Source organism: Ovis aries, chromosome X (assembly GCF_016772045.2).
Source record: "Ovis aries strain OAR_USU_Benz2616 breed Rambouillet chromosome X, ARS-UI_Ramb_v3.0, whole genome shotgun sequence".
Lineage (NCBI taxonomy): Eukaryota > Metazoa > Chordata > Mammalia > Artiodactyla > Bovidae > Ovis > Ovis aries.
In genome coordinates, this window is record NC_056080.1 from 64,062,624 (window position 1) to 64,089,717 (window position 27,094).

Sequence of the window (27,094 nt, forward strand, 5' to 3'; positions counted from 1 at the left end):
TATGTATCTCTAACTTCCTGTTAAGTTTGTTTCTTCTGAAATATGGTAAATAAATCTCCAAATGGTACTACAAGGACATCAGCTGGCTGACATATGGATTATGTTGGAACAAGTGGTCTTGTCATTCCATGGACTCTCATCTTCCTCCATATGTGCACCCTGACAGAGAGTGGGCATCGGGACCTAGACCCCATGATGCCCCTGTCCAGCAGGAAGAAGCCAGAGCAGTCTCTGCCCCTTTCCCCAATGACCTGTGTCCCCATGTCCCGTGGAGATAGGCAGGTAGTTAGACATGAGCAGGGTGTTCAGGGGCCAAAGATTTGGCCCATTAGTAAGAAGGGGGGGGGGGAATGTTGAATCCTGCCCCAGGCCATAGGTATGAGGCATTGCACCAAGGCCTCAGAAGCAGAGCCCAGAACCAAAGTCACCTCTGAAGCTGACTGAGCTCCTTTGTAACCTTGCCAAGAGCCCCCTGATCATCAGTAACAAGCTTCCTCACTCTCAGTTAAGCAAAGATGCCCACTCCAGTAAATACCCTATAGCATCCCAGCCAATCACCTAACGTCAACCTTCCAGCCAGAATTTTGTCTTAAGGCTATATAAATTGGTTATTAACCCACAAACACCATCAACTCTCCTTGGTCTGTCAGGAGGTCGGCCTGCTTCACTCATAGTGCCCACTTTTATCTCTTTTTGTTCTTAATAAACTCACTCCATTCATAAATGCTCTGTCTGGAAATTCTCTTCCAACTGTGTTCCAACTGCCTGAACCCTCTCCTAATACAATTGATTCAGGAAAGGATCATGGACAGATGCTACAACCTTTGGGTGTAAGGACAATGGGGAACAGAATGTTCATACAATTTCAAAGTATCACCCCCATAGATTATTTACTAATTACAAAAGGAAAAATGTGCCATTGCAATGGAGAGATCTGTTGGGCACCACTTTCTTGAAGTGCTCAAATTTAGCATTATCAACATTGGGACAACCTGACATTGTGCCTTCTGATGGCCAGTAAGATATTTAACCAGAATCACTTTGAAGAAAAGGCTACACGAATTCATAGTATAAAATATTTTCAAGACAATTTCCCTGGATTCTTTCAAATAGGTAGTGTCATGCAGTACAAAGAAAAATGCTGGTGGATTCTGAATTCAGAGGCTAAAGAAAGATAAATGCATGAACCTTGAGTTGATCTCGAATTGAAATGTAAAATGCTCCAATTAAGACAACTGAGGAAATTTAAATGTGGATTGTATGTTAAATGATATTGACTTAACGTTAAGTTTTAAAGATGTGCTAATCGCTTCAGTTGTGTCCGACTCTGTGCGACCCCATAGACGGCCTCCTACCAGGCTCCTCTGTCCCTGGGATTCTCCAGGCAAGAACACTGGAGTGGGTTGCCATTTCCTTCTCCTATTCAGGAAAGTGAAAAGTGAAAGTGAAGTCACTCGGCCGTGTCCGACTCTTAGCGACCTCATGGACTGCAGCCCACCAGGCTCCTCCATCCATAGGATTTTCCAGGCAAGAGTACTGGAGTGGGGTGCCATTGCCTTCTCCGAATAGTATTATGGTTAACGACAGAGGATGAGATGGCTGGATGGCATCACCAACTCGATGGACATGAATTTGAGTGAACTCCGGGAGTTGGTGATGGACAGGGAGGCCTGGCGTGCTGTGATTCATGGGGTCGCAAAGAGTCAGACACAACTGAGCGACTGAACTGAACTGAACTATGTAGAAAAGTGTTAGTCACTCAGTCAAGTCTGACTCTCTGCAAGCCCATGGATTGGGACCCACCAGGCTTCTCCATCTATGACATTTTCCAGGCAAGAATACTGGAGTGGGTTACCGTTCCTTTCTCCAGGGGAACCTCCCGGACCCAGGGATCAAAACCGGGTCTTCCGCATTGCAGGCAGGCTCTTTACCGTCTGAGCCACTAGGGAAGACTATTTTTAAGGGTGAAGAATCACAGTATCTGTAACCCACATTCAAATGGTTCAGGATTTGAAAAACTAGCAAAATGTTAAAATCATGAATCTAGGTGAAGGGTCAGGTGTTCATTTTTCTCATCTCTTACTTTCATATTTTCCAAAAAAGGAGGGAAGGAAATCTATTTTTATAAGGGAATGTCAATTCAAAACAACCAACTTGCACTAGTGCCTTCGGCACAGTGCGATACACGGCCAGTTTCTTTGGGACGGTGCAATAAAGGCGCCGACAGCGCAGATGGGAAGAACGTGAACGTGCGTGCTCAGTCGTGTCCGACTCTGCAAATGCTATGGGCTGTATCCTGCCAGGCTCTTCCGTTCATTCCAGGTAAGTATACAGAAGCGGGTTACCATTTCCTCCTCCAGGGAATCTTCCCAACCCGGGGATCGAACCCACGTTTCCTGTGTCTCTGCATTGCAGACAGAACATTCTTTACCACTTGAGCCATCCCAGAAGCCCACAAAACCGAAGAAACGGTTCTAATTCTCATTTCCGTGGCAACGAGGAAGTGGGTCACGTGACCCACAGATCACCTTCTGATTGGAGGAAGATCCGTCACTCTTCCCCAGGGTACTGAGACAGCGCCTGCGCAGATTAGCAGAGGCGGGAGGGACCAAACATTCTCTTCGACCAACGGTTTTTCACAGATCCAGCCTCCTGATCGCGTATTGTCCAATCAAAAGCCCCTAGTAACGTAGTGTCCCCAATTCTCCCTTTCTCATAGGACGGGCGGTCCTTCCGGTTCTTTATTCCGCTTCCGGTGGGAGCGGGTCGTATCCAGGAACTCAGTGAATTACTTCTGGGCGAATGGTTTTTATTTCCGGGCTATGGGACAAGACAGTGCCTTGTAGCCGCCTGTAGCCGTTGAGGCAGCGCCGCCGCCGCCGCCATCATGTCAGACACGGATAGCGATGAAGATTCCGCTGGAGGCGGCCCATTTTCTTTAACTGGTTTCCTTTTTGGCAACATCAATGGAGCCGGGCAGCTGGAGGGAGAAAGCGTCTTGGACGATGTGAGGGGATGGGCGTGGCATAGAGCTAGAGGGTGTACCGGCTGAGGAAAAGGCGTGAGGAGAGTTTAGGGTGCTTGGAGAGTTGAGAGTGCTTAGGAAACTAGAAGAGAGGACGATGTGGCCCTCCGTTAGTGAGAGGGCGCACTTAACGTATGCGAAGAGAGAAGCGGTTGCCTTGCTAGTAGGTTGTGTAGTAACAATCTACTAGCAACAGAGCGGGGGGGCTCAGTTCTGGGCGAGGGTGGGGACAAGAGGTGAATGGTAGGCCAAGCGGCGCTGATGTGGGTGGCTTTGGAGGAAAGATAGCCTAAGCTACTGAGATTACTTTCAAATGGTTACTATGAGAACCTTCTTGGAGATTCTTGAAACTGTCTGCATTTGTGACATCACTGACTAGATAGAGATGGCTCTAGAGCTAGAGGACAGACCGGCACCAAATCCTGTGGTTCAGGCCCCAGTTCTTAGAACAGCCAATGTTCAGACCATCCATTGCAGGCCCCTTCTGGTCCCAGTGCACACTTGCTTACATAGTTTTTCCACCATTCACTGACATTGAACAATGAAATTGTTTCCTGTGCCCAGTCGACTCTTAGACCTATCTTCATTTAAGTTCATTTTCTCAAGGAGAAAGTACTGACCAGTATTCTTCGCTGCAACATACAGTAAAGATAACAATAAAGTTCTTGATTTGTTTTCTCTAGTCGGAATTACCTGTTTTCTTAGACTTTATTCACGGATCTGCTATTTAATTTATTTAGTCTTGGCGGTGGTTCCTTGAATAATTTTTCCTTACGTAACTTTAAAGTATGGTAATAAAATTGAATATGATGTGTTATATCTGATCAGTGTGGACGTGGAAGATGTACTTCACAGTTCTCAAATGTGATGCTTCTTTTAGCATGCTGTGGAGTCATTTATATGGGTTTATAACTTTGTTGTGGATCTGGAAATAAACCTTGTGGTGTGGGAAACTTAGGTTTAGTTATTGTCTTTGACTCTGGTGCTGTCCCTTTTTCAGGAGTGTAAGAAGCACTTGGCAGGCTTGGGGGCTTTGGGGCTGGGCAGCCTGATAACTGAACTCACAGCAAATGAAGAATTGACTGGTACTGATGCTGCCCTGGTAAATGATGAAGGTGAAGTCTGGGTCATGGGGAGTATGGTGGGGGAGGAAGCTAGCCACTTACTGTACATGTACTTTTCAGTGGGAATTATCTAAGGGAGTGAGAGTTACTGGCACTTTGTTTAGATCTACCCCCCCCCCCACTTCTATTTATAGGATGGGTCAGGAGTACAGAAGATGCTGTAGACTATTCAGACATCAATGAGGTAGCAGAAGATGAAAGCCGAAGATATCAGCAGACAATGGGGAGCTTGCAGCCTCTTTGCCATGCAGGTGATTCTTCAGTGCCATCAATAAGAACATTCTAGTACTTAAAAAAAAAAAAGGTTTATTTATTTATAATGTTTTGCCTGTGCTGGATCTTCGTTGCTGCATACCAGCTTTCTTTGGTTGTGGTAAACAGTGGCTACTCTTAGTTATGGTGCGGTGGCTTCTCCTGTTGCAGAACACAGGCTCTAGTCACAGGCTTCAGTAGTTGTGGTGCATGGGCTCAATAATTGCAGCTCACGGGCTCTAGAGCAAGGGCTCAGTAGTTGTGGCACACAGGCTTAGTTGCTCTGAGGCATATGGAATCTTCCCAGATCAGGGATTCAACTCGAGTCCCCTGCATTGGCAGACGGATTCTTAACCACTGGGCTACCAAGGAAGCCCCTAGTACATTTTCTTGCTGTGTAGTTCAGTTTGTTTTTATCCAAGCTTTCTGTCATTGTTCCTGCTTTTTATGTCTTTGCTTCTCTCTGTTTGTCAGCTCAGTTCCAAGTAGCTGCTATCCTTTTTATGTTCTGGGGCAGCATTATTATACTTAGGCTTTTATTCCTCATACTGGTTAGTCCCAAATTCTTGGTGAATGCCAAATAAGAATGATAATGCTTTCCTCCTTATCATCTGGTATTTGAGTTCCTGTGCGGTTCACAGTACTAATTTAGATGCTGTTTGAACTCAGTCTTTGCCCTCAAGGAATTGGTAGTTCAAGAAAGATTAAGTATCCAGTTCATATATAAATGAGCACATGTATTTATTGGTTCAGCTTCTGTTGGTCGCTCACTACCTGTATGCCAACACAGTGCACTTAATGCTTGCTCACAATATTGGTTTTCCTTCTTGGTATAAGTTGCTACATTATAGAAGCAGAATGTTAGAGCTCGAAGGGATTTTAGTGATTATTTATTCTTAACCTCATCATAGATAGACTTGAACTTCAGAGAACTTTAGAAAAATGTGGAACTTTATTAAAAGTTCTATAATTAGCTAGTGGCAGGCCTTGACTAATTAAACATTTCAGTTTATTAAACATTGAGCACCCATTATATGCTATAAACTGTAATAGTATTGTACAAAGATAATAAAATCCATTTTCTGATTTTTGAGGAGTTCAGTTCTGGTCATAGTTCATTCTTTCCACTGCCCTATACCATCTTGGGACTTTTGTATGAAGTTATTCATTGTTTATTCATTATCCATTTCTTTGAATTAGATTTCAACTTGTGGAGAAATATAGGTCAAACCTTGGTAAATAGCTGAACTTAAGTTTCTTCAGAGCCAGTTAATGGATTTGAGTGCTTCTTTTTTTTAATATATTTATTTTTGTTTACCTATTTGACTGCCAGATCTTAGTTGCAGCACTTGGGATCTTCAGTCTTTGTTGAAGCATGCAAGATTTTTAGTTGATATTTAGTTGCAGCATGTAGGATCTAGTTCCCTAACCAGGGATCGAACCTGGGCCTCCTAAATTAGGAGTGCAGATTCTTCACCACTGGACCACCAGGGAAGTCCCTGGGTGCTTCTTATATAAAGAGATTAACTACACTGTATATACAAGAAGTAACTTAGAAAAATAGAAAATACAAGCTTTACTTTCAGGAATATTGTCATCATTTGGGAAAGGCAAAATAAACGAATGCTAAATGTAATTATTCATAATAAGAAGACATAAACCAGTTGCCAGCTCATATTTCTGTATAGAATGCTTTATTTAGTTCTGAAAGGCTGCCAAACTAGCTAAGTCAGAGCATAGCTATTAGTTTTAGCATCCTGATAGACTGAGGGGAAGGTGGTAGGAGCTCTGGTTTTCAGAGAATGTTATAATTTTCAGATTTGGATTTGTTGTCATGGCTAGGGATAGTAAGGAAGAGGCTAGATAGGGGGTTCTTTTGGGTTGTATGAGTTGACTTCCTGGAAAAGGAGGATGCTATATTTGATAGTGTTGGTACTCTGGAAGCTCATTTCCAAGTTATCTTGTCTTCTGAGGGTACCTTCATCTATGCCCTTAGCTTCCTCCTTCCCTGGCATTGGCCCCTTCACACGGCTTGATTTACAAGGGTGTTTCTTTGGAATAATTAGAAGTATGTATCAGTCATTCTAGAGTCTTCATGGAGGTGAATTTTGAAGGATAAGGTTTGATGGAGAGGAGCAGCAGGACATTTAGGTTTGGTAACATGGCTTTGTAAAGGTTTGGAGATAGAAATAAGTAGTGTGAAGGTAATTGGCCAGCAGATTTTCTTTCTTTCTTTCTTTCTTTTTTGGTATTTAATTAATTAATATATTTTTAGCTGTATCAGGTCTTAGTTGTGGTGCATAGGCTTAGTTGCTCTGTGGCATGTGGGATCTTAGTTCCCTGACCAGGGCTTGAACCCACTTCCCTGCATTGGAAGGTGGATTCTATGGTGCATGGGCTTATTTCTGGATTTTCTGTCCTGATCCATTGATCTATATTTTTATTTTTGTGCCAGTACCATACTATATTGATGACTAGCTCTGTAGTATAGTCTGAAGTCAGGGAGTCTGATTTCTCCAGCTCCCTTTTTCTTTTTCAAGATTCCTTTAGCTATTCAGGGTCTTTAATGTCTCCATACAAATTTTGAGATTTGTTTTTGTTCTAGTTCTGTGGAAAATGTCATTGGTTATTGGATAGGGATTGCATTGAATCTCTAGATTGCCTTGGGTAGTATAGTCATTTTGACAATATTGATTCTGGAAGGCAGATTTCTTTTTTTTTTTTTTTAATTTTAATTGGAGGCTAATTACTTTACAACATTGTAGTGGTTTTTGCCATACATTGACATGAATCAGCCATGGGTGTACATATGTTCCCCATCCTGAACCCCCCTCCCACCTCCATCCCCATCCCATCCCTCAGGTCCATCCCAGTGCACCATCCCTGAGCACCCTGTCTCATGCATCGAACCTGGACTGGCAATCCCTTTCACATATGATAATACACATGTTTCAGTGCTATTATCTCAAATCATCCCACCCTTGCCTTCTCCCACAGAGTCCAAAAGACTGTTCTTTACATCTGTGTCTCTTGCTGTCTCACATATAGGGTCATTGTTACCATCTTTCTCAATTCCACATATATGTGTTAATATACTGTATTGGTGTTTTTCTTTCTGGCTTACTTCACTCTGTTTTCATCCATCTCATGAGAACTGATTCAAATACATTCTTTTTAATGGCCGAGTAATATTCCATTGTGTATATGTACCACAGCTTTCTTATCCATTCATCTGCCAGTGGACATCTAGGTTGCTTCCATGTCCTGGCTATTATAAACAGTGCTGTGATGAACATTGGGGTACACGTGTCTCTTTCAATTCTGGTTTCCTCGGTGTGTATGCCCAGCAGCGGGATTGCTGGGTCATATGGCAGTTCTATTTCCAGTTTTTTAAGGAATCTCCACACTGTTCTCCATAGTGGCTGTATTAGTTTGCATTCCCACCAACAGTGTAAAAGGGTTCCCTTTTCTCCACACCCTCTCCAGCATTTATTGCTTGTAGACGTTTGGGTAGCAGCCATTCTGACTGGCCTGAAATGGTACCTCATTGTGGTTTTGATTTGCATTTCTCTGATAATGAGTTTTGTTGAGCATCAACATCAGCCATCTGTATGTCTTCTTTGGAGAAATGTCTTTTTAGTTCTTTGGCCCATTTTTTGATTGGGTCTTTTATTTTTCTGTAATTGAGCTGCAGGAGCTGCTTGTATATTTTTGAGATTAATTCTTTGTTGGTTGCTTCATTTGCTATTATTTTCTCCCATTCTGAAGTCTGTCTTTTCACCTTGCTTATAGTTTCCTTTGTTGTACAAAAGCTTTTAAGTTTAATTAGGTCCCATTTGTTTATTTTTTGTTTTTATTTCCATTACTCTGGGAGGTGGATCATAGAGGATCCTGCTGTGATTTATGTCAGAGAGTGCTTTGCCTATGTTTTCCTCTAGGAGTTTTATAGTTTTTGGTCTTACGTTTAGATCTTTAATCCATTTTGAGTTTATTTTTGTGTATGGTGTTAGAAAGTGTTCTAGTTTCATTCTTTTACAAGTGGTTGACCAGTTTTCCCAGCACCACTTGTTAAAGAGATTGTCTTTTCTCCATTGTATATTCTTGCCTCCTTTGTCAAAGATAAGGTGTCCATAGGTGCATGGATTTATCTCTGGGCTTTCTATTTTGTTCCATTGATCTATATTTCTGTCTTTGTGCCAGTCCCATACTGTCTTGATGACTGTAGGTTTGTAGTATACTGAAGTCAGGCAGGTTGATTCCTCCAGTTCCATTCTTCTTTCTCAAGATTGCTTTGGCTATTTGAGGCTTTTTGTATTTCCATACAAATTGTGAAATTATTTGTTCTAGTTCTGTGAAAAATACCATTGGTAGCTTGATAGGGATTGCATTGAATCTATAGATTGCTTTGGGTAGTATACTCATTTTCACTATGTTGATTCTTCTGATCTAGGAAGGCAGGTTTCTTAAGCACTGTACCACCAGGGAAGTCACCCATAGAGCAGTTTGACAGCACCTTTCTGTACACATTACTTGGAGTTTCATGCTGTAAAGAATTGTAATCTGATATAGATTGTTGAATAAGAGGCAGGGTAGTATAATGAAAAGAAGATGAACTTTGGAGTCAGAATGTCATAGGTTCAAATCCCAACTCCATATTTAGTTTGACCCTGGGAAAGTTGCTTAGTCCCTGAGGCTTGTATTTCTCATTTGTAATAATCCCTCAATTTTCTTGTCTGCTTATGTGTGTTAATAGTTACCTCATTAATAAGACTTTGGTGGGAATTTAAGTTCATTATCACATGGTATGAAATCACCTACATAGAACAGTGTCATGGTAGGAGCTCCTTAAATGTTGCTTGTCTTCCCTTCCTAAATGCAAATGAAAAGGGATACTTGTTGCTTTGGGATTTTGATTAGGAAAAGGGTAAAGGGGGACTTCCCTGGTGGTTCAGCAATGAAGAATCCACCTGCCAATGCAGGGAACATGGGTTTGATCCCTAGTGAGGGAAGTAAGCCCACATGCCACAGCTATTGAAACCCTCTTTCTCTGGAGCCTGCATGCCTAGAGCATGCTTCAGGATGAAAAAAGTCACCACAATGATAAGCCCGTGTGCTGCAACTAGAGAAGGCCCACACAAAGCATCAAAGACTCAGTGCAGCGGAAAATAATAAAGGAAAAGGATAAAGAGGCCAACTAACTGAGAGACTGTTTTTGTGAGCTAGATGTAAAGTTACCAGAAGTTACCAAGGTCTGGAGTAGGGTGACAGTTGTGGAAAATGATAGGCAGAGTCAGACTTTATAGTTGCTGATAAAACATCAGTAGGACTTGGTAAGTGAGGAAGTGTGTTGGAAAGACACAAAGACACTGTTGTTAAACCAGGCTTAAATTCTGACTTTGTTGCTTAAAATTATATGACCCTAAGGAAGTCACTTAACTTCTGTAGCTCAGAATAATTTCTGCTTTGTAGTGTTACTGGGAGGATTATAGATAAAATAACTAAAAATACCTGGCACATAATACCTGGAGCCTAGAAGTTGCCTAATGACTGCTATTAATGATTTACTGGAAAAAATGTGTTGTGTGTAAGAGATTGTTGAAGGAGACAGGAGGCTAAAATCGTAAGCTGGGAAAATGAGGATGGAGGTGGTATTGATAGTAACAAAAGGGAATTAAAAAGAGTTGAAGGATATTTCAGTGTGATAGTGAAGTATAATTGTTGAATAGCTGAATGGAAAAGCTCTTTAGGCAGCAGAACATGCAGTACAATTGTAGAGGGGCTAAGTCAGGGCAAGACATACAGATTTGGATTTAGTCTAGATAAAGGCAATTCTTGAGAAAGGGAATGGAAGAATTTTATAGAGGAATAAAAGCAGAGTGTTCAGGACAAAGTATTGAGTGATGCCAGTGGTTGAAGGTTAGTGGAAGGAATAGCAGGCTACAGAAGTCAGACAGAAAAAGTGTCAAAGACTTGGGAGGTGAGAAAAAAGTCCAGTTTTAAACTGACAGAGAAAGAAGATTATTAAATTTAATTATGAGGTTGAGCAGGTTGAAAAGAGACAGTGTTTGACCAGGAGAAAGAGCAGAGGTTTTATTAATAAACAGTTCTTGGGGGCTCCCTAAATTCCTGTATGAGATATACGTAGTGTTACAGCATTTGGCAATACGGTGTCATCTCTTTCTGAAGGCAGAAGCTGTGCCCCTTGTGTATTCTCAAGGAATCTGCATAGTTCTTCATATGATGCTTTAAAATATTGAGTGACGAGGGAGCTCAAGGTTGTTGTGTGACATTCTGGATATTGAACTTACTTTCTTGGTATTATTAGATTATGATGAGGATGACTATGATGCTGATTGTGAAGACATTGATTGCAAGTTGATGCCTCCTCCACCTCCACCTCCAGGACCAGTGAAAAAGGATAAGGACCAGGATGCAATTGCTGGTGGTAAGTAGAGACTTACTTACTTTTATCTAAGGAGCAAGTTCTATTTCTGGTCCAGATTTTTGGCATGTTCATAGGGGGCTATTCAGATTAAGCCACTAGCAAATGATACAACTTCTATAAGAGATTCATACAATTTTCAAATTTCAGTATTAAAGGTAAAATTTAAAACATTTGACAATAGTATTTTAACATGGGCTCAAGAAAAAGTAGTTTAGGTTGATGTGGTTCTCAAATCTGACTGCCCATCATAGTTACCTCAAGTCTTCAAAAAATTGCAGGTTTCTGGGTCTCACCCCTGGAGAATCTGATCCAGAAGATCTGGGGTAGAGCCCAGGGATTTCATAGAATTTCCTCAAGTCATTTCTGATGCAGCTGATCTGTACTGGTATTTGGAAATGACCTGTCTGATGATTCTCTTTAAAAAATGATTAAATGAGAAGGTACCTAGAATGGGTATAAATCATTTACAGCCAGTTGTCAGATTCAGAGATTTCAAAGGCAGGGACTTATCTCACCTATTCCTATGTCTGCAACTGTGGTAAGTAATCCTGTTCTAGGCTAGAAGGTTGGGGAAGAGCAGTGTCTTTGATCTCCAGTGTTTTGAGGCTTATGTCAACCTAAATGTCTCCTAGGAGAGTTTTAAGCCCTTTCCTTTTTAGTCTGCAGGCTAAATAGCATTTGGTAACTTTGTGTCTTAGATTTTGTTTTACGCTAAATAATTTCATGGTTACCCTGTGGGCTTAAATGTTTCCAGTTTATGGGTCCCTGAATTGGGCAGGAAAAGGCCTGATTGGTATATAAGTGTTATGTAATTTTTCTATTGGTTACATTTCTTTAACCTAATATAGAAAGTAGTAAATGTAGTAATAGTGTTTGTTTTCTCTCATCACAACCCCAGGGTACCAGGTACAAGGTGAGTTGTGGATGGTGGGAGATAATGAGTTGGAATGAGTTTTCCGGGTTGCATACCTAGTAATCTGGGTGCTTAGAACTGTATCCCCTGCCATTGAGCCATGCTTAAGCCTAGAGTGGGTGTTGGCTGAATTTGAGGAAATATGCTCACAGTTACATGCCAAAGGGGTTTCTCTTCCTTGTTGCAGTGTCTGAAGATGGAGAAGGCATCATCTTGCCCTCCATCATTGCCCCTTCCTCTTTGGCCTCAGAGAAAGTGGACTTCAGTAGTTCCTCTGACTCAGAATCTGAGATGGGACCTCAGGAAGCAGCACAGACAGAATCTGAGGATGGAAAGCTGACCCTACCATTGGCTGGGATTATGCAGCACGATGCCACCAAGCTGTTGCCGAGTGTCACAGAACTTTTCCCAGAATTTCGTCCTGGGAAGGTACTTTTGGTGGAGAATGCCTTCATTCCAAACCACTGCCCTCTTGTAAATATTGAGTTGTGTTGTTGAGATATTGAATATAGAATGAGCAGAAAGTAAAGGTTTTCTTATTCAGTGATACTGTATTGGGTCTTTTTTTAAGTTTTATGCCTTGGTCATATTAATACATGTGATTTATATAGTTCTCATTAGGAATTGTCCTTTCCATCTTAAAAGAACTAGTCCAAATTATTAAAGAATACTTTAATTTCTTGGTTGGTGTTGTAAATCTGAGTTTGGCATTTCTTGATCCCTCCCTCACAGTTGAGTAGACTTCTCAAAGGAGTTCTAGCTCAGAGCTACTGTCTTCCTATCTGACATTGGGTGTCTTACATAGGAACATGTTTTGTGTTCTAGGTGTTGCGCTTCCTACGTCTTTTTGGACCAGGAAAGAATGTCCCATCTGTTTGGCGCAGTGCTCGGAGAAAGAGGAAGAAGAAACACCGTGAACTGATACAGGAAGAGCAGATCCAGGAGACAGAGTGCTCAGTAGACTCAGAAGTCAACCAGAAATCTTTGTGGAACTATGACTATGCCCCACCACCACCTCCAGAGCAGTGCCTCTCTGATGATGAAGTAGGCAAAATAGAGATCTGGAATTAAGACCCAGGAGGGCAACAAATGAGTTCTTCTTAGCTTATGTCTAAATTGAAAGCAACACCTTAGTGTCCTGTGCCTATTATCATTAAGTAATCATGATTTCAGTCCCAGTAGCTATCCCTTCCCTGTTGTAATAGAGAAGTATTTTGGGCAGGCAGATGGTGATATACTGGTGAATAGGAAAGTTGAATGATAGGCAGAGTGTGCCATGATACACCTCCATTGTTTGCATTTTAACCCCAGTCCTGTTCAAGAATCATCCTTATGGCTTCTCTAAGTTCCCCCTCCTGCCTATTAACTCCCTATAGCCTTAGGGCATCTGGGATCAGGATGTCTACCTCCCCTTCTACTTTGTTCTGTTACAGATCACAATGATGGCACCTGTGGAATCCAAGTTTTCTCAGTCAACTGGAGATACAGATAAAGTGACAGACACCAAACCAAGAGTGGCTGAGTGGCGTTATGGGCCTGCTCGACTGTGGTATGATATGCTAGGTGTCCCTGAAGATGGCAGTGGGTTTGACTATGGCTTCAAACTAAGAAAGATGGAACAGGAACCTGTGATGAAATGTAGAATGACGGACGTAAGCAACACGGTATGTAAGAAAGGAATCACTGTGCCCAGAGCCCTATCAGTATTACTTTACTTTTCAGTTGGGGAGACACTGAGTAGGGTTTCTTTGGTGGGAAATTGAGGTGTCTGAACCTTTTGTTTGGTGTGGTATATTGCCCTGGCAACTTGGCCCTATTGCAAGGATTCTTGTTTGTGAAATGAGTGTTGTGCCAGACTAGGAGTGGGAGGAGGCAGGTATTCCTTCATTATCAGGTGTGTGTCTCTCAAGTCAGGACCACATTTGATGTATCTGATTTATCTGCTGTGGGATTTGAAGTGCGAACTCTGACCAGTGACCATTCAGGGATTTGTTGTTCTTCCCCTACTTCGGTAGGAATACAGGATACCAGAGGAAAGCAGTGGCACCGATCTTCTGGCTGATGAAAACTTCCTGATGGTGACACAGCTGCATTGGGAGGATGATATCATCTGGGATGGGGAGGATGTCAAACACAAAGGGACAAAACCACAGCGTGCTAGCCTGGCAGGCTGGCTTCCTTCCAGCATGACTAGGAATGCTATGGCTTACAATGTTCAACAAGGTTTGCATCTGTGCCCACTGTGTCCAGCACACTGTCCTTCACCTCAGTCATCCTAAGTAAGCTTAGCTGTGATCTTTGCTGCTGAGGGACAGTGAAATGTTTTAGATCTGAGCCCTGATTCTAGTCTGTAATTTTTTTTTACACTATTAATGAGCTAGGATAGACTCTGATTTCTCATTAAAAAATGTGAAAAGTACTTTGAAGTTAAAAATATTTCTGAGATATAATAATGCTTTTATCTTTATAGTCTACTTTTATTTCCAAAGGCCCCTTTATCATTCTAGAATTTGCTTTTTCCCTCCTTAAGTACACATGCACACACACAAATGGTATTCTATGCTTAATGTAGAAAACTTTGAAAATACAATGCAGTGTCAAAAATAACTGGTAATTCTAGAGACTATCAGCTCTACCTTTTTGGTGTATTAGGCTTTCAGTGTTCTATCCTGTATGTGTATGTAGCTGAGCTTATTCCTAGAGGTACAGTTTTACGTGTTGTGCTTTTTACTTAATGTTATTTTTTATCATTTAAAATTCTTCATAGACATTTTTAACGACATGGGAAACTCATTTTAAATGGGAAAAAAAAGCCCAGATATGCACACTATATAAACAGGAAATTTACTGTCTTTTCCAAATTTTCTTATGTTAATCTGGATTTCTTTTGTAATTCAGTGGAAAACCAAAAATGTCTTATTTTTTAAATATAAGAAATAATTTTTTTCTTTTTTCCTTCCATTCTATCTATAAACACTATTGGTTACATAGTAGTCATATATGGATATCTTCATATTTTTAGTTATTATTGTATTTTAAATATACTTTATTACATTTATTGTTAGCATATCTTACTGTATTATTTATTACCATAATTTGTTTAATCAGTCCGATGTTAAATATTTGGTGGTTTAAATTTTGACTATTATAAAAAATACTGCAGTGAACATTTTTGTCTGCAATATTTTTTAAAAGTGAGAAATACATTGTTTCCAATAATTTCTTTTTCAGTAGCTACATGAGTAACTACTAGCGGAGACTCCTTTTCCCTTTGCTAGAATTGAAGGGAGCATGAAATGTTTTGTTTATTCTTTCCTCATGTTTTGACTAGGTTTTGCAGCAACACTGGATGATGACAAGCCTTGGTACTCCATTTTTCCCATTGACAATGAGGAACTGGTATATGGACGCTGGGAGGACAATATCATTTGGGATGCTCAGGCCATGCCCCGGTTCTTGGAGCCTCCTATTTTGACACTTGATCCCAATGATGAGAACCTCATTTTGGGTATGGTACTGGCTGGGTCAGTGTTCCTTCTCCATAACTGATAGCTTGCTGTCAGCAGGCAAGAGGAAATCAGAAGGGTTGGGAAGGTCAAGACTGGATGCTTCTAGATAGCAGTTTGAGACAGCAAAGTTGTGGCTGTCAGTTTCTAATATTGTGTATTGTTTTAGGAAAAACTCATAATGTAGAAATGTTGGATAGTACCTTGGAGATGTTAGGAGTGTAGTTTGGTTGGACTAGAAGTGGTCTTGGGGGAAATGAAAATCTGTTTAGAAATTGCAAAGGTGTCAGTAGGACAGGTGAATCCTCAGGCATAACAACTCCAGGGTGACTTGTTTCCTCCTTAGAAATTCCAGATGAGAAGGAAGAGGCTACTTCTAACTCTCCCTCCAAGGAGAGTAAGAAAGAATCATCTCTGAAGAAGAGTCGAATTCTGTTAGGGAAAACAGGAGTCATCAAGGAGGAACCACAGCAGGTCTGTGAAGGGAAAAGGGATTTGGTGTTTAGAAGAACAAAGAAAGGTAATGAAGAAGGGTAGTCTGACTAAGGTTTATTTGATAACCTGTTCATTAGAACATGTCTCAACCAGAAGTGAAAGATCCATGGAATCTCTCCAATGATGAATATTACTACCCTAAGCAACAAGGTCTTCGAGGCACCTTTGGAGGAAATATTATTCAGGTAAAAGTAGCGTTTTGTTTTTTTTTTTTTCCTGTGGTGAATGCAAACCACTGCTTTGTTTTGGTGTAGACATGAGTAAATCTTTCTTTGACTGGAGTTCAATTTGAACCCTTATATTTCTATCTTAGCATTCAATTCCTGCTGTGGAGTTACGGCAGCCCTTCTTTCCTACCCACATGGGGCCCATCAAACTCCGGCAGTTCCATCGCCCACCTCTGAAGAAGTACTCTTTTGGGGCACTATCTCAACCAGGTCCCCACTCAGTCCAGCCCTTGCTAAAGCACATCAAAAAGAAGGCAAAGGTATGATTGAATCTTGGTTAGGAAAAAAAAAAAAAGCTGTAAAAGGCATTGGAATACAAATGGGGGAGATGGACTGGATATTAGATGCTTTTAGGAAATTGTCTATTTCCTTAGAAGTGATAAAATATTATTGTGGTTATTTAGGAGAATGTCCGTATTCTTGGGAGATGCATGTGAAAATACAGTAAAGTGTCGTGATAACTTCAACTTTAAAAACTGGTTCATGGCCTACCCTGATGGTCCAGTAGTTAAGAATCCACCTGCCAATGCAGGGGACATGGGTTCAATCCCTGGTCTGGAAAGATACCATATCCCACAGAGCTGCTAAGCCTATGCACAACTACTGAAGCCTGCATGTTCTAGGGCCAGTATTCTGCAACAAGAGAAGTCACCCACAATGAGAAGCCCACACACCACAGTGAAGGAGTAGTCCCCACTCACTGTAGCTAGAGAAAGCCTGTGCACAGCAACCAAGACCCACCTTAGTCAAAAAGAAAAAAAGGAAAAAGGTTTCAGCAAAATCTATTGATAGTTATAGCTAAAACAAATACGGTAAAATATAAAGTAATATATAAGTGGTGGCATAATAAGTGTTCATAGTTTTGACTTTATGCATAAACATTTTTGCAATAAGATAGGAAAAAAAGCAAATAAAGTTTTTAATGTTTCAATGAACAGTATCACTGTGTGTAATTATTGTCCTGTCAGTAGCTGTACTGTATTCTCCTTGTTCTATGCAGATGAGAGAACAAGAGAGGCAAGCTTCAGGTGGTGGAGAGATGTTTTTCATGCGCACACCTCAGGACCTCACAGGCAAAGATGGAGATCTTATTCTTGCAGAATATAGTGAGGAAAACGGACCATTAATGATGCAAGTTGGCATGGCAACCAAGATAAAAAACTACTATAAGCGAGTGAGTCTTCTCAGAAAAATCTTTGTTGTTAATAATTGTAGTTAAATATTCAGCTACCATATGTGAACATATATATATTTTTTTAATACTAGAAATTTAGTGGAAGAAAGGAATGGTATCTGTTTTGCAGTTAGTAATATTAGTAGAATGCTATGCTCATGGAATGTTTTATTTAGGCTTATTGATTATGTTCTGGGATAGTAACTGGGTCTATTGCATTCTTTATAGAAACCCGGAAAAGATCCTGGAGCCCCAGATTGTAAATATGGAGAAACTGTTTACTGCCATACATCTCCTTTTCTAGGCTCACTCCATCCTGGACAATTGCTGCAGGTGAGGAATTATTTCCTACTATAACTTTTTCCTAAGGAAATTGACAGATGAGCTAGTCAGCCCAGAAAGAACCAATTCTGTTTGATTGAGATACTGTTAGTCTTTTGGAAATACATAGTGGTAAGAAGTCCAAAAACATCTGGGTAGCATAGGGAAGTCAACTGGATTAATAATTTACTGTAGTTAATTTATGAATGTTTAATTTGTATGTTTAAGATTGGTATATTTTGAGTATTGAACCACAGCCCAGCTATAGTGAAATGGTTTTTCCCCTCTCTGTTCTGATGGGTATAGAAATGCCTCCTGGTAACCTAGCTTTTACATACTTTGTTAAGGGAAGGTATAGAGGTCCACGAATGCTGTGAGGAAATCTTCAGCACTCTACTACCTTGTTTCCCCCTGACCCCCTCCCCAGTTTATTTCCCTTGGCAATCTTGACCAATTTAACTGTTCTTATACCTAGTTTATCCCATTGTTTCTATTGCTTATTCTCTTAAAGCATCTACAAAGCACATTTTTTTAATCCTTTGCATCTATAGTCCATTTCCACCAGATTTTGAGTATCACCTTCATACTGTTCCTAGAGTTCCTGTCCCTATAACTTTCTGTTGAAGTTTTCTACCAGTTCCTACACTTTTGTGGCTACTTTTGTAGTCTCTCAGATATCCTTTTTCATCTTCCCCTGTGACTCTTTTTCCACATTTAGAATTTTCTTTCCACACCTATGTATTGAAGATCCTCCCTCTTTCTGTCTACTTCTCTGATTTTTTTGAGAAGTCTTTCCTTGGAATCTTAACGACAGATTCTTAATGACAGTTTGATCCTCATCTGGCTGCCACTTAAACAAGCTCAAATGTTTCTGTCCTGCATCTTTAGTTTGTCTTTTTTAAGCATAGTTTCTAATTCATTAGTTGTTTTTTTAATTAGTTTACTTAACAAATGTTTTGATTTCACATATTATGTCAGGGGCTCTGCTGGGGTCTAGGATAAGCACTGTGGTACTTTTTAGATTATAAAGTGATTTTCAGATGTAATCTTCATAGTAATCCTGTGAGTATAGGAGTTTTAAGTATCTCCATTTTGTAGATGAGGAAAATTGAGCTCATAGATATTAAGTAACTTATCTGACATCATACAGTGAGCTAGCACAGCCAGTGTCATTTATAGTGTCAAATCCTATAGTTTCCCCACTACTGACTCTTAAAGGTGACCAATGGGTAAAAAATTATCTGTCTAATCCCATTTGATATTCCATATTTTAATTTATATTATTTGTCTAATCCCATTTGATATTCCATATTTTATGTTACTCGATAGACCTTAGATGGCATAATGGGGATGGAGAGCCAACAAGCTTGATTTTCCATTCTCATGAGTTTACTAAATTTCCAAGGCTTCTCTTTATATTACTTTTGTGTTTTTATTTTTGTTAGGCGTTTGAGAACAACCTTTTTCGTGCTCCAATTTATCTTCATAAGATGCCAGAAACTGACTTCCTTATCATTCGCACAAGACAAGGTTACTATATTCGGGAATTAGTGGATATTTTTGTGGTTGGCCAGCAGTGCCCTTTGTTTGAAGTTCCTGGGCCCAACTCGAAAAGGGCCAATACTCATATTCGAGACTTTCTCCAGGTAAGAACGAGAGGATAGGGAGGGGGTCTGGATGTACATAAAAGGATATTTGGATTTGGGGGCATATCAGGGAAGATAAAACATATTATGGGCTTAGCAGGGGAAGGAGCCATGGTGAGGAATTTTATCCTTATTTTGCCAAATAAAAAAAAAATTTTGGTATGTTGAGCAGGTTTTTATTTACCGCCTATTCTGGAAGAGTAAAGATCGCCCACGACGGATCCGAATGGAAGATATAAAAAAAGCCTTTCCTTCTCATTCAGAAAGCAGCATCCGGAAGAGGCTAAAGCTCTGCGCTGACTTCAAACGCACAGGTCATCAGTTGTGACTGATTATATGTTCTCTCTGCCTCTTTCCAAGAAAGGATTAAGGCTTCCAGTTAAAGGATAAGCATACAACCAATAAAATAGAAAAAAAAATTGAAGTCATCAAAAGGAGGTAGCAAATCTTCTAATTATGGAGGCTCTGATTGCTAATTTAATTTTGCCAGTCAGGAAATTCAGTGTGATTGTTGATGTCTTAGATGTAGGAAACCTAGCAGCAGGGCTTTTCTTGGCCAGACATTCAGACTGGCTAAGCCTGATGCCTTCTGGGACATTGCCTGGTTCAGTCTTGGTTTGCTGTTCCTGTTAATGGCAATGAAAGGGCCTTTGGAATTCCGAATGGTCTCATTTTCTTTTATCTGTTCTAGGCATGGATTCAAACTGGTGGGTGCTGAAGTCTGATTTTCGTTTACCAACTGAAGAGGAGATCAGGGCTATGGTGTCTCCAGAGCAGTGCTGTGCTTATTACAGCATGATAGCTGCAGAGCAGCGACTCAAGGTGAACACTTTCCTTTTAGGCACCACCTATGCCTGTGGGTGTTTTTCAGAGAAATGAGGGTGAAGAACTTTTCTCACTAGCTTAGGAATGATGCATACTAGATTATTACTAATTATTTTAAAAGTCAAACTGTATAAGGTACTCCATGTATACCAGTTCTGGGGTAAACTACATTGTAGAGAAATACCAGTGGGAAGGCTTAGTGAAGGACTTAGGGAATATTGTTTTGCCTTGAAAATGGTTGCTCATTCATTTGGGTGATGGCTTTAATCTCTATTCTTTGTAAAACAGGTGTATAAGCAAGGAAAGTGCTTCTTAGTTGTTTTCCACAGCCTTCCAGGTGGGCAGAGATGCTGATGGTGCTGGACATGTGGTTTGGAGAAGCATAATATCCTTATTAGGCCAAAATAGGAAAGATCTAGCTGGGGTGGGACAGCACAGTTGTGTCCCACTGAGTTAATGAGCATCTCTATTCAGCTTCCTCATGGGCCTTAACTATCCACATATGTTAGCTTAAGGGTGTAGAGTGGTGATAGGTATGCCTAAGACTTTATAGACTCCATTCTCTATGCAAAACTGTGCACTGGTGTTCTGTACTTGGTATTTGGTGAAACTTGTGCTTTGCATTTTCCAATTTATTGATTGACTTACACACGGATTTGTCCTCTTCCAGGATGCTGGCTATGGTGAGAAGTCCTTTTTTGCTCCAGAAGAGGAAAATGAGGAAGATTTCCAGATGAAGATTGATGATGAGGTGAGATTTTAATCTTTATTAGTATATCCCATTTATCCTTAAAAAAAAAAAACAGGCTTATTGAGATGATTGACATACAGTAAATGGCACATGTTTAAAGTGTACTATTTGGTGTGTTTTGATGCATGTTTATACCTGTGAAATTGTCATGACAAGATAATGAGTATACCTGTCACCTCCACAAGTTTGTGCCTCTTTAAAATCCCTTTCTCCCCTCTCCTCCTTTCTCTCTATCTCTCCCTGTCCCCTGACACCCACTGATCTGCTTTCTGTCACAGATTAGTTTGTATTTTTTAGCATTTTAGATAAATGGAATCATACAGTTATATTATGTACTCTTTTTTTAAATTGTGGTAAAATACACGTAACGTAAAATTTATCATCTTAAACCTTTGTGTGTGTAGTCAATAGTGTTAAAGTACATTCACACTGTTCAGCCAATTTCCAGAACTCTTTTCATCTTGCAAAACTGAAACTTGATTACTCATTAAATAGTAATTCCCCCTTTTTCCCTCCCCTAACCCCCTGCAACCACCATTCTACTTTCTGTCCCTATGAATTTTACTACTCTAGGTACTTCGCCTAAGTGGAATCATACAGTATTTGTTTTTATGTCACTGATTTATTTCATTTGGCATAATATTCTTAATACTCATTCATGTTGTAGCATATGTCAGAATTTCTTTCCTCTTTTACACTGAGTAATATTCTGTGGTATATATGTACACACACACAAACCATGGAATATTGTTTTGGTTATCCATTTGTCCATTGATGGACATTTGTATTATTTCTACATCTTGGCTGTTGTGAATAGTGCTGCTATGAACAAGGGCATGCAAATATCTCTTCAAGACCCTGCTTTCAATTCTTTTGCATATCTACCCAGAAATGGAATTACTGGATCATATGGTGGTTCTATTTTCAGTGTTTCGAGGAGCCTCCATAATGTTTTCCAAAGCATCTGCATTGTTTTACATGTTATCAATGATGTATAAGGGTTCCAGTTTCCTCACACTTTAACCAGCATTTGTTATTTATTGGTTTTTTTTTTTGAAAAGTAGTCATCTCAATGGGTGTGAAGTGGTATCTCGGTGGTGTTTCAATTTGCATTTCCCTGATAGAATCTTTTCATGTGCTTGTTGGCTGTTTGTATGTCTTATTTTGAGAAACGTGTATTCAAGTCCTTGGCTAATTTTTGAATTGGGTTGTTTGTTTTTTTGTAATTGAGTTAGTTGTAGGAGTTACATATTCTAGATGTTAACATCTTTTCAGGTGTATGTTATACAAATATTTTCTCTCATTGTGTAGGTTGCCTTTCACTTTGTTGTGTCCTTTGATGCAGAGAAATTTTACATTTTGATGTAGGCTAGTCCTCTACCTAATTTTACTTTTGTCCCTATGCTCTTGGTTCCACATCTTAGAAATCACTGCCAAATCCAGAAGCTTTTTCTCTGTTTTTTTTTTTCTTCTAAGAGTTTTACATTTTTAGTTCTTACGTTTCAGTCTTTGACTCATTTTGAATTAATTTTTGTATATGGTGTAAAGTAAAGGTCCATCTTTATTATTTTGTATGTGAGTATTCTGTTTTCCCAGTACCATTTGTTAAAAGTATACATTCTTTCTTGTCTGTGTTCTTCACTCTAATTGTGCTGAGATTCATCCAGGTGGTTGTGTGTATTAATAGTTTGTTACTCTTATTGCTGTATAATATTCCATAGTATGGATGTACCACCATTTGTTTAATCACCTGTCAAAGGACATTTTGGTTGTTCCCAGATTTTGGCTATTGTGAATAAAACTGCTATGAGTATCCATGTATAAATCTTTATAAGGACATATGTTTCTTTTTTTTTTTTCCTTGGGTAAATATTTAGAAGTGGAATTGCTGGATTGTATGGTAGCTCTGTTTTACCTGGGAGGAACTGCCAGACTTTTCCACAGTGGCTATACCATTTACATTCCTACTAGCAGTGTATGAGCATTCCAGTTTTTCCACATCCTTGTCGACACTTGTTATTTTCCATTTATTATATTATTGCCCAACTATAGTGGGTGTGTTATTGCAGTTTTAATTTGCATTCCCCAAATAGCTAAAGATGTTGAGCATCTTTCTATGTGCTTATCATCCAGTAATCTTCTTTGGTTGAGGATCTATTTATCTCTTGCCCATTCTTTTTTTTTTAAATTTTTTAATTTTTTTAAATGGTAACCCATTTTTAAATGGGTAACCCATTCTTATTTTTAATTAGTTACTTGTTTTCTTCTTGAATTTTGAGAGTTCTTTATGTATTCTGGGTCCTAGTCCTTTATCAGGTATATGATTTACAAAGATTTTCTCCCAATCTAAAGCTTGTCTTTTAATTATCTTAGCAGTGTCTTATGAAGAGCAGAAGTCTAACTTGTAAATCTTCTCCTTTGTTGCTTACGAATTTTGTGTCAGGTCAAAAATTTTATCTAATTCAAAGTTGCAAAGATTTATTCTTATTTTCTTCTAAAGGTTTTATTGTTTTAGATTTTAGGTTTAGATCCATTTTGAGTTAATTTTTGTTTAGGATGCAGGGTGTTTAGATTAAGGTTCATCTTTTTGCATATGAATGTCCAGTTATTCTAGTACCGTTTGTCAAAAAATTAATTGGTCTTTTAAAACAAAAGTTTGATCTTATCACTCTTGCTCTAGGACTTCCTTTGGGTCCTCATTTGTTTTAGGAAGTAATCCGTAACATGATTCACAAGGCTCTGTGTGATTTTGGTCTTGTAATATAGCTCTCATCTCCTCTCATCTGTCACTGACCATCTTATACTCTTAAGCTCCAAACATACTAAAGTTCATTCAGTTCTCTAAATTTATTTCTGCTGCTTTCTAGGATTTTGCAAATGTTATTCCCTCTGCCTAGAATATTTCCTCTCCCCTCCTCTATCATCTGACCTTCATCTGCAAGTTATATTCTTTTGGAAGCTTTCCCTGACTCTTGCCTTCACTCCCACCCTTCATTCAGATTGGATTACCATCCTTTCCTTCTTTGTATACATATGGCACTTTTTACTTTCCTATCATGGCACTGATCATGCAGTATTGAATTTAGTTGGTTTATTTGTCTCTCCCTCACTGACATTAGGCCCTTGAGAAAGTAGTGCTTGACGTGTAGATATTCAATAAATATTTGCTAAATGAGTGAATGCTTGTCAGTGAGGTCAGGCAGAGTGAGTAAAGAACATTGTTGTATGTACTGTGCTTTTGAGGTTGGAGTGAACAATGAGTGGATGTCAGAATTTCCAAAATGAAAGATTCTTTTGACGGCCTTCAAGATTGAATCTCGAATAGAGAATTGGCCACTTTATAGCTAAGCTAGTTACATATACCTTTTCTAGTCTGTTTAGACAAGCACATTCCCCTTGTCTTAATTGCCTGCTTATTTTATGTGGTCAATAAATACCATTTAGGGTTCTAGGAGAGGACAGGTCTTTTTGACCAAACCTGTGGCAGAGGTGGAATACACTTTGGTTTATTGCTACTGAGACTGGGGCCAGTACTTGTAGAGCATGTTTATCGTCTAATTGGGAGAGTATGTATATGGGTTATTCTAAAGAAGGTGTTTGAGCGATTAGACAATCAAATGTGGTCATCAGTCTAACTTAACTCTTTGAAAATCATGAGGGTGGGGACAACACTGTCTTTGAGAACTCTCAGTCAAACCCAAGTGATATGGAGCTGAAGAAGGGGGTACCACTTTTCCACATATTCCTGCTTATACTGACTGAGACTTTGGCCTCTTACTTATTATCATGATTTAAGTACCATAGAAAAGAACAGACTGTGTCCTGGGCAGCTTTATGTAGCTATTGATCTCTGTGAACAGTTTAAGAAAGCATCAGATTGTACATTATTGTTATTATCCCCACCGTCTAAGTGTGGCTAGATATAGAGCAAATGTTTTTCACCACCCCCTGAATCTTTTTTATACTTCAGGTTCGCACTGCTCCTTGGAACACCACACGGGCTTTCATTGCTGCCATGAAGGGCAAGTGTCTCCTGGAGGTGACTGGGGTGGCAGATCCCACAGGATGTGGTGAAGGATTCTCCTATGTGAAGATTCCAAACAAACCAACACAGCAGAAGGTGAGACTGTCTGAATATCTGGAAGGTGAAAAATCAGGGGAGGAAGAAATAGAGGTTAAGGAATGGAGATGAATGGATGGGGATCTGGGAAGCCATGGAAATGTTAACAGTATATCTTAGATGCCTACTATAAAGAGTTCAGCTTGCTAGGATTCTTTCTTGTTTTGTTTCTGAGGTAGGATGATAAGGAGCCTCAGCCAGTGAAGAAGACAGTGACAGGAACAGACGCAGACCTCCGTCGCCTTTCACTGAAAAATGCCAAGCAACTTCTACGTAAATTTGGTGTGCCTGAGGAAGAGGTGGGCATGGAAGAGAAAAACTTAGAGGCTCCCTGGGGCTCTTTGTAGAGAGGGGAAAGCTGGGAGGCAGATATTAAGAACTATCTGGAGAATTTTGTCGTTTATGTTGTGGTAGACTGAATCTTAGAGACTTCTTCAAGAGTTAGCTTTCTCAAAGCTTTCTGTCTAACCTGCTTTGGGTGATTTTTTTTTTTTTTTTGATCTAGAGGCTTTCTAACCATGTGCACTGGTTTTTTCCTTTGAAATCTCCAAATGATTTGTGTGTGTGTCTCTCGTAGATTAAGAAGTTGTCCCGCTGGGAAGTGATCGATGTAGTACGCACAATGTCAACAGAACAAGCCCGCTCTGGAGAGGGACCCATGAGTAAATTTGCCCGTGGATCAAGGTTTTCTGTGGCTGAGCATCAAGAGCGTTACAAAGAGGAATGTCAGCGCATCTTTGACCTGCAGAACAAGTGTGTTGTTTTAGTACTGCAGAAGATCTAAGCTGGAAAGGGGAGGGGGTCTCAGACATTATTTTATAGGGGAGAGAAGGTCACCTAAAAATGTGACTAGGTGGTCAGGTATCTGAGATTTCAGGTGGTATCTATTCATGATAGTGCTCTGGTACCCACTCCCTTCAAAACAATAGGCAAAGTTTTTGTTTTTTTTTTGTTTGTTGTGCTTTTTAAAATTTTGTATTGGGATATAGCTAATTAACAATGTTGTGATAGTTTCAGGTGAACAGCAAAAGGACTCAGCCATACATATACATGTATCCATTCTTCCCCAAACTCTACTCCCATCCAGGCCTGCCAGAGGTTTTCAGTGGCAAGAAGTGCTAGGTTCCATGGCAAATCTTGTGGCCTACTTGAGCCTGGCAGCCATTACAGTGGTGATAGGGGATCGTGGGGGTTTTTTGGAGGCTTAGTGTTTAGAGGATGATAATGCCCTATTAAAAATGACTACTATGCTGATTTGTTGTTTCTCAGGCTTTTTCCAAGAATTCTGAAAGAGTTGCTATACTATTTCATATTTTGAACTTGCCTCGTTGACTGAATTTCTAGGAAAACTTGTAGAGCTTTTCTGTTCAGGGTTCCATGTCTTAGTGGATTTTTGAATATTTCTCTTTTAAGGTTGATTTCTCAATTTCCTACTCTTGCCTAAACTAAAATTGTTTCTTCAGCTTTTTTTAAAACTTAGGTTTCCCCTCCTTTTTAATTTATATTTTGCCTTTTTAGGGTTTTGTCATCAACTGAAATCTTATCAACTGACACAGACAGCAGCTCAGCTGAAGACAGTGACTTTGAGGAAATGGGAAAAAACATAGAGAACATGTTGCAGAATAAGAAAACCAGCTCTCAGCTGTCACGTGAACGGGAGGAGCAGGAACGGAAGGAACTACAGAGGATGATACTGGGTGAGGGTAGTGACTTTACAGATAGACAGACAAAAAAAGAAAGATCGAAAAATTGTAAATAACTGCTCACTAATAACTAAGGTAAAGATGGAGGCAGGAGAAGTGGGAGATGAGTATAGAAAAGCCCATAGATGAATTAGAGAGATTCTGCAAACTGGACTCTAGGTATGTCTGTGGGGCACAAATTGAAGAGATGCTGCCAGTCTGCTACTGCCTTTGTTTGTATCAGGCCTGGCCAAACCAGGACTGTCAGTGCTCTACATCACTTGAGCTTTCTGGGCATTCATCCTAGAGGGTAAGAGTTTTTAATACAAAATCCGTGGATGAATTTGGGGGAAGTCTGTAGAGGTGTACTTTTTCTGAGGAGAAAGAGCCATGGCTTTTGGAAGATTCTCAGAGGAGTCTTGGATTCTAAAAAGAGTTTAAACTCACCAACCCTAAATTGCATAAATTGAGGGTGGGGATGATGAAGACCTGAACTGGTTTGAGATGTGGTCATTGGGAATGAAAAAAGGAGAGGTCAAAGTGATGTTAAGGTTTCACTCTGGCTTGCTGTAAAGATGGTGGTACCAT

General features: G+C 39.9%; 1 protein-coding gene across 30 annotated transcripts in view; it reads left to right on the forward strand.

Annotated features, from left to right (window-relative positions):
• Positions 1 to 2,833: 2,833 nt before the first annotated feature.
• The window catches only part of TAF1 (TATA-box binding protein associated factor 1), a 70,140-nt gene continuing 45,879 nt past the window's right edge, over positions 2,834 to 27,094 (forward strand). For 15 of the 30 annotated variants that reach the window (XM_012106888.5, XM_012106891.5, XM_060408170.1 and 12 more), the window contains exons 1-22: positions 2,834 to 3,007; positions 4,026 to 4,140; positions 4,284 to 4,400; positions 10,727 to 10,846; positions 11,947 to 12,188; positions 12,585 to 12,803; positions 13,193 to 13,423; positions 13,775 to 13,982; positions 15,091 to 15,267; positions 15,612 to 15,739; positions 15,838 to 15,945; positions 16,074 to 16,247; positions 16,988 to 17,161; positions 17,390 to 17,494; positions 18,928 to 19,128; positions 19,301 to 19,442; positions 19,820 to 19,950; positions 20,624 to 20,704; positions 24,675 to 24,824; positions 25,004 to 25,123; positions 25,402 to 25,577; positions 26,343 to 26,521. In XM_012106888.5, the coding sequence (XP_011962278.1) occupies positions 2,888 to 3,007; positions 4,026 to 4,140; positions 4,284 to 4,400; positions 10,727 to 10,846; positions 11,947 to 12,188; positions 12,585 to 12,803; positions 13,193 to 13,423; positions 13,775 to 13,982; positions 15,091 to 15,267; positions 15,612 to 15,739; positions 15,838 to 15,945; positions 16,074 to 16,247; positions 16,988 to 17,161; positions 17,390 to 17,494; positions 18,928 to 19,128; positions 19,301 to 19,442; positions 19,820 to 19,950; positions 20,624 to 20,704; positions 24,675 to 24,824; positions 25,004 to 25,123; positions 25,402 to 25,577; positions 26,343 to 26,521 (3,418 nt within the window). In that variant the 5' untranslated portion in view covers positions 2,834 to 2,887. The remainder of the gene's footprint in view (positions 3,008 to 4,025; positions 4,141 to 4,283; positions 4,401 to 10,726; positions 10,847 to 11,946; positions 12,189 to 12,584; positions 12,804 to 13,192; positions 13,424 to 13,774; positions 13,983 to 15,090; positions 15,268 to 15,611; positions 15,740 to 15,837; positions 15,946 to 16,073; positions 16,248 to 16,987; positions 17,162 to 17,389; positions 17,495 to 18,927; positions 19,129 to 19,300; positions 19,443 to 19,819; positions 19,951 to 20,623; positions 20,705 to 24,674; positions 24,825 to 25,003; positions 25,124 to 25,401; positions 25,578 to 26,342; positions 26,522 to 27,094) is intronic. The other 15 variants (XM_060408171.1, XM_042242183.2, XM_060408172.1 and 12 more) reach the window with 1 other exon arrangement.